The 7,852-nt window shown below is 58.4% G+C and overlaps 1 protein-coding gene across 1 annotated transcript in view; it reads right to left on the minus strand.

The window, feature by feature from the left end:
* Positions 1–7,852, minus strand: part of kpna3 (karyopherin alpha 3 (importin alpha 4)) — a 103,147-nt gene that overhangs the window by 63,943 nt on the left and 31,352 nt on the right. The window contains exons 4-5 of the mRNA XM_086006422.1: positions 1,678–1,687; positions 989–1,018 (exon numbers count right to left, since the gene is read on the minus strand). Of these exons, the coding sequence (XP_085862548.1) occupies positions 989–1,018; positions 1,678–1,687 (40 nt within the window). The remainder of the gene's footprint in view (positions 1–988; positions 1,019–1,677; positions 1,688–7,852) is intronic.

Below are 7,852 nucleotides of genomic sequence, written 5' to 3' on the forward strand. Positions count from 1 at the left end.
TCTGCCAGAAAATGAATTAGCGTCTCCTCAAACAGGAGCAAATTTCCTCAGTTGAATATCTGACATGTGCCATTATGGATTTTTTTTAAAATGCTACAAAAATGGGACTTTTTGCAGTCATGTTACTGGATTACATTGCTTCACAAAGCTCTAATCCACTGCATCACACTGCTCACAAAACATGCATGCAGGGATGAAAATTGTGTTTTTGAAGTTACCATGGACATGAGTAAAAATGGGATCTCAGAAATGCAAGGGAGAATCTAACTGAAGGAATCAAAATTGGCCAGGAGGAGGGAACAAGAATTCAACAGCCCCGGATTTTAGTGACTGGTTTTGAAATGAATCAGACTGCATTATAAACTACTGCAAATTCAGTAAAGCTGATTGCTTAAGAGGGACAAGAGGCACACAAATCTAACAGCACAGTGACGAGTCACAGAGTGTGGGCGGTTATGGACTGGCGGGTGTTAAATGCTTTCTAATTAATTGAAAGCGAGAACTCTTTGCGATGTGAATTATAATCTGGTATGAAGCAATAGCAGTAACGGTCAGAGTCTGCACCATTTTGTCATACTAAAGGAATGCTCCAGGACAAGGCCAAACAGATGCATGACTCAAACTGCGAACGCTCGAGTATGTAAACTACAAAAAGGGCACAGCAATATTGGAATGGTTCAAACAATCTAGTTCTGGGGTCAGATATTAGGCTTTCAACTGCTCAAACTTTCTTCTCACTGTTTACAAAAGCTACGAGATGTCTGCCTTATAATCATTATTACAAGTATCTAGTATTCTCAATGTAATTTTTTTTAAACTATGGAACAAATAACATACATCAGTGCCTTATTTTACATTCATATAGTGCAATATAAAAAGAAATAATAAAACATAGCTACTGTAACAAACAATTTAAAAGGTCAATTACTTGGCAAACAGTAGCATATTACAAGGATCCATCCAAAATTTCAGTTAACAGTTTCCTTACCTGAAGAATAGCATCTAACGTTATATTTTGCTAGAAAAGAAATTAAAAGCAAAATTAGATGGCAAACTTTTTTTGGCACCATTATTCTTGAGTACTTTAAAACTATGTGCTCGATCTCATTGCAACACATACACATCAGTGTTATTTATTGTCTAGGACGATGGCCTAACACTGACAATTCCGAGCAGTTAATGAACTCCATCGACCCATATGATTCCAGTGTCCTGAAAGCTACCCTGAATACTTGGTGGAATAATTATTTTGACATGACAAGCATCTAAAACAAGATTCGCCAGCTCCAAGAGCTAAGACAGAACTTTATTGCAACAGCAACTGAATTGCATCATTAAATGGTTACTGAACATATTTATGCTGGCCCATCAGTAACTCCGGTATTTGTTAGAGAAATGGAACTGATGAACATGTATCATGGGAAATTCTTCCTTCACGCAAGGCAGCCGCCAGTTTATTAAAGAAAATCTGCCTTTTTTTGGCTTATCTTACTTGCCAAACAAAATTGTCAGATATCATCTACAACCAATTCAACGGTTTCAATTTACCGGGCATCTTTATAAATAAAAATCCAAGTCACAAAATCAATTAAATTAAGTTGGCCAAAATGATACTTTGTTAAAAAAAAAGGAAAATACATACACTAATTTACTATATATATCTAGCTCAATTTACACAGATTTTAATCTCTTTTTAGCTCTCGCTCTAGTATTTTTAAAAACCTACTCAAGATCTTGCCATTTTTGCAGGGCTGAAATTTATTGAGTGCAAACTTAATGACAAATTTGCATAGCTTTAATTTCATGCCTGGCCATCTTTAAGCTTTGCTGTTTTTCAACAAAAGGTTAACGCAAGATTTGCAAAATCAAACCCTGAAAATAGCCCGATTTCTCAGCATTGATGGAACGTCCCAATACAGGTGCATAGATTCAGATCTCCTGCTTCTGTATCGTTTGGTAAAAGTAAACATCACAAATGCATTGCGGTTTGTTTAACCATTGGCCGATTTTAAAAACTGATCGTGGCTGTTTAACAAAATGATAAGAATATGTACACCACAAATCACAATAAAAATGGTTAAAAAAAATCAAAACGGTTCCAATTCTTGAACTGAAGTCAATACAGGAAACTTTCGATTTACTGGCACCTAAATAACCGGAAATCTCGGTTAACCGGCAAAATTCAGGAGTAGGTTCAGGTAACTTTTATTACTTGCCTTCCTCCATTTGTTGCTGTGCAAGGGTGTGGCTGCAGCTGTTGCTAAGCAACAGAGACGCTTGCAACTTGTGGCCATTGTTCTGAAGCAGCAACAGGGTTTGTTGCTTGAAACGGAGCTCTCAGCTCCGTATCTTTCACTATAGCTTTCGGTTATCCGGAATTTTTGATGAACCGGCACCACGTCAGTCCCGTCCATGCCGGATAAAAAAGTTTCCTGCACCGTTTTATAGAGAACTAGCTGGAGTACCCGGCGTTGCCGAGGGAAATGAAGGAACCACTGCCATGTTTATAAAACTGTTGGGATTGAAGAACTCTTCCTAAGCACCCATGAGGTGGTTCTTTAACTACGTTTTTTGTTAATGGAGAGGGAAGGAGAGAGAGAGAGAGAGGGGGGGGGGGGGAAGAGAGAGAGAGAGAGAGAGAGAGAGGGGGAAGGAGAGAGAGATAGGGGGGAAGGAAAGAGGGGGGGAAGGAGAGATAGAGAGAGAGGGGGAAGGAGAGAGAGAGAGAGAGAGAGAGAGAGAGAGAGAGGGGGGAAGGAGAGAGAGAGAAGGGGGGGAAGGAGAGAGAGAGAGAGAGGGGGGGGAAGGAGAGAGGGGGGGGAAGGAGAGAGAGGGGGGGAAGGAGAGAGGGGGGAAGGAGAGAGGGGGGGAAGGAGAGAGGGGGGGGAAGGAGAGAGGGGGGGGAAGGAGAGAGGGGGGGAAGGAGAGAGGGGGGGGAAGGAGAGAGGGGGGAAGGAGAGAGGGGGGAAGGAGAGAGGGGGGGGAAGGAGAGAGGGGGGAAGGAGAGAGGGGGGGGAAGGAGAGAGGGGGGGAAGGAGAGAGGGGGGGGGAAGGAGAGAGGGGGGGAAGGAGAGAGGGGGGGAAGGAGAGAGGGGGGGAAGGAGAGAGGGGGGGAAGGAGAGAGGGGGGGAAGGAGAGAGGGGGGGAAGGAGAGAGGGGGGGGAAGGAGAGAGGGGGGGAAGGAGAGAGGGGGGGAAGGAGAGAGGGGGGGGAAGGAGAGAGGGGGGGGAAGGAGAGAGGGGGGGAAGGAGAGAGGGGGGGAAGGAGAGGGGGGGGAAGGAGAGGGGGGGGAAGGAGAGGGGGGGGAAGGAGAGGGGGGGGAAGGAGAGGGGGGGGAAGGAGAGGGGGGGGAAGGAGAGGGGGGGGAAGGAGAGGGGGGGGAAGGAGAGGGGGGGGGAAGGAGAGGGGGGGGGAAGGAGAGGGGGGGGGAAGGAGAGGGGGGGGAAGGAGAGGGGGGGGAAGGAGAGGGGGGGGAAGGAGAGGGGGGGGAAGGAGAGGGGGGGGAAGGAGAGGGGGGGGGAAGGAGAGGGGGGGGAAGGAGAGAGGGGGGGAAGGAGAGAGGGGGGGAAGGAGAGAGGGGGGGGAAGGAGAGAGGGGGGGGAAGGAGAGAGGGGGGGAAGGAGAGAGGGGGGGAAGGAGAGAGGGGGGGAAGGAGAGAGGGGGGGAAGGAGAGAGGGGGGGAAGGAGAGAGGGGGGGGAAGGAGAGAGGGGGGGGAAGGAGAGAGGGGGGGGAAGGAGAGAGGGGGGGAAGGAGAGAGGGGGGGAAGGAGAGAGGGGGGGGAAGGAGAGAGGGGGGAAGGAGAGAGGGGGAAGGAGAGAGGGGGGAAGGAGAGAGGGGGGAAGGAGAGAGGGGGGGAAGGAGAGGGGGGGAAGGAGAGGGGGGGGGAAGGAGAGAGGGGGGGGGAAGGAGAGAGAGGGGGGGAAGGAGAGAGGGGGGGAAGGAGAGAGAGGGGGGGGAAGGAGAGAGAGGGGGGAAGGAGAGAGAGGGGGGGAAGGAGAGAGAGGGGGGGAAGGAGAGAGAGGGGGGGAAGGAGAGAGAGGGGGGGGAAGGAGAGAGGGGGGGAAGGAGAGAGGGGGGAAGGAGAGAGGGGGGAAGGAGAGAGGGGGGAAGGAGAGAGGGGGGGAAGGAGAGAGGGGGGGGAAGGAGTGGGGGAGGAGAGGGGGGGAAGGAGAGGGGGGGGATGGAGAGGGGGGGGAAGGAGAGAGGGGGGGGAAGGAGAGAGGGGGGGGAAGGAGAGAGGGGGGGAGGAGAGAGGGGGGGAAGGTGAGGGGGGGAGGGGGGGGGAAGGAGAGGGGGGGAGGAGAGGGGGGGGAAGGAGAGAGGGGGGGGAAGGAGAGAGGGGGGGAGGAGAGAGGGGGGGTGGAGAGAGGGGGGGAAGGAGAGGGGGGGAGGAGGGGGGGGGAAGGAGAGAGGGGGGGGAAGAGAGAGGGGGGGAGGAGAGTGAGGGGGGTTGGAGAGAGGGGGGGAAGGAGAGAGTGGGGGGGAAGGAGAGAGGGGGGGTGTGTGGGGGAGGAGTGAGGGGGGGGAAGGAGAGAGTGGGGGGGAAGGAGAGAGGGGGGGAAGGAGAGAGAGGGGGGGAGAGTGAGGGGGGGAAGGAGAGAGTGGGGGGGAAGGAGTGAGGGGTTGGAGGGGGGAAGGAGAGAGAGGGGGGAAGGAGAGAGAGGGGGGAAGGAGAGAGGGGGGAGGTGGAGAGGAGTGGGGGGATGGAGAGAGGGGGGGAAGGAGAGAGGGGGGAGGAGAGGGGGTGGAGAGAGAGGGGGGGAAGGTGAGAGGGGGGGAAGGAGAGAGAGGGGGGAAGGAGAGAGAGGGGGGGAAGGAGAGAGAGGGGGGGGAAGGAGAGGGGGGGGAAGGAGAGGGGGGGGAAGGAGTGAGGGGGGGAAGGAGAGGAGAGGGGGGGAAGGAGAGAGAGGGGGGGAAGGAGAGAGGGGGGGTGGAGTGAGGGGGGGGTTGGTGAGAGGGGGGGGTTGGAGAGTGGGGGGATGGAGAGGGGGGGAAGGAGAGGGGGGGTAGGAGTGAGAGGGGGGGAGGAGGAGTGGGGGGATGGAGAGAGAGGGGGGAGGAGAGAGGGGGGGAAGGAGAGTGGGGGGGGGAGGAGTGAGAGAGGGGGGGAAGGAGAGAGGGGGGGGAAGGAGAGAGGGGGGGGAAGGAGAGAGGGGGGGGAAGGAGAGAGGGGGGGGAAGGAGAGAGGGGGGGAAGGAGAGAGAGGGGGAAGGAGAGAGGCGGGGAAGGAGAGAGGGGCGGGGAAGGAGAGAGGGGGGGAAGGAGAGAGGGGGGGGAAGGAGAGAGGCGGGGGGAAGGAGAGAGGCGGGGAAGGAGAGAGGCGGGGAAGGAGAGAGGCGGGGGAAGGAGAGAGGCGGGGAAGGAGAGAGGCGGGGAAGGAGAGAGGCGGGGAAGGAGAGAGGCGGGGGAAGGAGAGAGGGCGGGGAAGGAGAGAGGGGGCGGGAAGGAGAGAGGGCGGGGAAGGAGAGAGGGGGGGAAGGAGAGAGAGGGGGGGAAGGAGAGAGGGGGGGAAGGAGAAGGGGGGGAAGGAGAGAGGGGGGGAAGGAGAGAGGGGGGGAAGGAGAGAGGGGGGGGAAGGAGAGAGGGGGGGGAAGGAGAGAGGGGGGGAAGGAGAGAGGGGGGGAAGGAGAGAGAGGGGGGAAGGAGAGAGGGGGGGAAGGAGAGAGGGGGGGAAGGAGAGAGGGGGGGGAAGGAGAGAGGGGGGGAAGGAGAGAGGGGGGGAAGGAGAGAGGGGGGGAAGGAGAGAGGGGGGAAGGAGAGAGGGGGGGAAGGAGAGAGGGGGGAAGGAGAGAGGAGGGGGAAGGAGAGAGGGGGGGAAGGAGAGAGAGGGGGGAAGGAGAGAGAGGGGGGGAAGGAGAGAGAGGGGGGAAGGAGAGAGGGGGGAAGGAGGAGAGGAGAGAGGGGGGAAGGAGAGAGGGGGGGAAGGAGAGAGGGGGGGGAAGGAGAGAGGGGGGGAAGGAGAGAGGGGGGGGAAGGAGAGAGGGGGGGAAGAGAGAGGGGGGGGAAGGAGAGAGGGGGGGGAAGGAGAGAGGGGGGGAAGGAGAGAGGGGGGGGAAGGAGAGAGGGGGGGAAGGAGAGAGGGGGGGAAGGAGAGAGGGGGGGGAAGGAGAGAGGGGGGGGAAGGAGAGAGGGGGGGAAGGAGAGAGAGGGGGGGAAGGAGAGGGGGGAAGGAGAGAGGGGGGAAGGAGAGAGGGGGGGAAGGAGAGGGGGAGGAGAGAGGGGGGAAGGAGAGAGGGGGGGAAGGAGAGAGGGGGGGAAGGAGAGAGGGGGGGAAGGAGAGAGAGGGGGGAAGGAGAGAGAGGGGGGGAAGGAGAGAGGGGGGGGAAGGAGAGAGAGGGGGGGGAAGGAGAGAGAGGGGGGGAAGGAGAGAGGGGGGGAAGGAGAGAGAGGGGAGAGGAGAGAGGGGGAAGGAGAGAGAGAGGGGGGGAAGGAGAGAGAGGGGGGGAAGGAGAGAGAGGGGGGGAAGGGAGAGAGGGGGGGAAGGGAGAGAGGGGGGGGAAGGGAGAGAGGGGGGGGAAGGAGAGAGAGGGGGGGAAGGAGAGAGAGGGGGGGGAAGGAGAGAGGGGGGGGAAGGAGAGAGGGGGGGGAAGGAGAGAGAGGGGGGGAAGGAGAGAGAGGGGGGGAAGGAGAGAGAGGGGGGGAAGGAGAGAGAGGGGGGGAAGGAGAGAGGGGGGGAAGGAGAGGGGGGGAAGGAGAGGGGGGGAAGGAGAGAGGGGGGGGAAGGAGAGAGGGGGGAAGGGAGAGGGGGGGAAGGAGAGAGGGGGGGAAGGAGAGAGGAGGAGGGGGGAAGGAGAGAGGGGGGGAAGGAGAGAGGGGGGGAAGGAGAGAGGGGGGAAGGAGAGAGGGGGGAAGAGAGAGGGGGGGAGAGGGAGAGGAGGGGGGGGGAAGGAGAGAGAGGGGGGGAAGGAGAGAGGCGGGGGAGGAGAGGGAGGAGAGGGGTGAGGGAGAGGAGAGAGGGGGGGAAGGAGAGAGAGGGGGGGAAGGAGAGAGGGGGGGGAAGGAGAGAGAGGGGGGGAAGGAGAGAGGGGAAGGAGGGGGGGGAGGAGAGAGGGGGGGGAAGGAGTGGAGAGAGGGGGGGGAAGGAGAGAGGGGGGAAGGAGAGAGAGGGGGAAGGAGAGAGGGGGGAAGGAGAGAGGGGGGAAGGAGAGAGGGGGGAGAGAGAGGGGGGGAGAGAGAGGGGGGGAAGGAGAGAGAGGGGGGGGAAGGGAGAGAGGGGGGGAAGGAGAGAGGGGGGAGGAGAGAGAGGGGGGGAAGGAGAGAGAGGGGGGAAGGAGAGAGAGGGGGGAAGGAGAGAGGAGAGGGGGGAAGGAGAGAGGGGGGGGAAGGAGAGAGAGGGGGGGAAGGAGAGAGAGGGGGGGAAGGAGAGAGGGGGGGGAGGAGAGAGGGGGGGGAAGGAGAGAGGGGGGAAGGAGAGAGGGGGGGAAGGAGAGAGGGGGGGGAAGGAGAGAGAGGGGGGGAAGGAGAGAGGGGGGGAAGGAGAGAGGGGGGGAAGGAGAGAGGGGGGGGAAGGAGAGAGGGGGGGGAAGGAGAGAGAGGGGGGGAAGGAGAGGGGGGAAGGAGAGAGGGGGGAAGGAGAGAGGGGGAGGGAAGGGGGAAGAGAGCGGGGGGAAGGAGAGAGGGGGGAAGGAGAGAGGAGGCGGGGAAGGAGAGAGGCGGGAGAGAGAGGAGGGGGAAGGAGAGAGGGGAAGGAGAGAGGGGGGGAAGGAGAGAGGGGGGGAAGGAGAGAGGGGGGGAAGGAGAGAGAGGGGGGAAGGAGAGAGGGGGGGAAGGAGAGAGAGGGGGGAAGGAGAGAGAGGGGGAGGAGGAGAGAGAGAGGGGGGGAAGGAGAGAGAGGGGGGAAGGAGAGAGGGG

This window comes from Somniosus microcephalus, chromosome 14 (genome assembly GCF_052327205.1).
Source record: "Somniosus microcephalus isolate GS21.2 chromosome 14, FLI_Smic_1.0, whole genome shotgun sequence".
Lineage (NCBI taxonomy): Eukaryota > Metazoa > Chordata > Chondrichthyes > Squaliformes > Somniosidae > Somniosus > Somniosus microcephalus.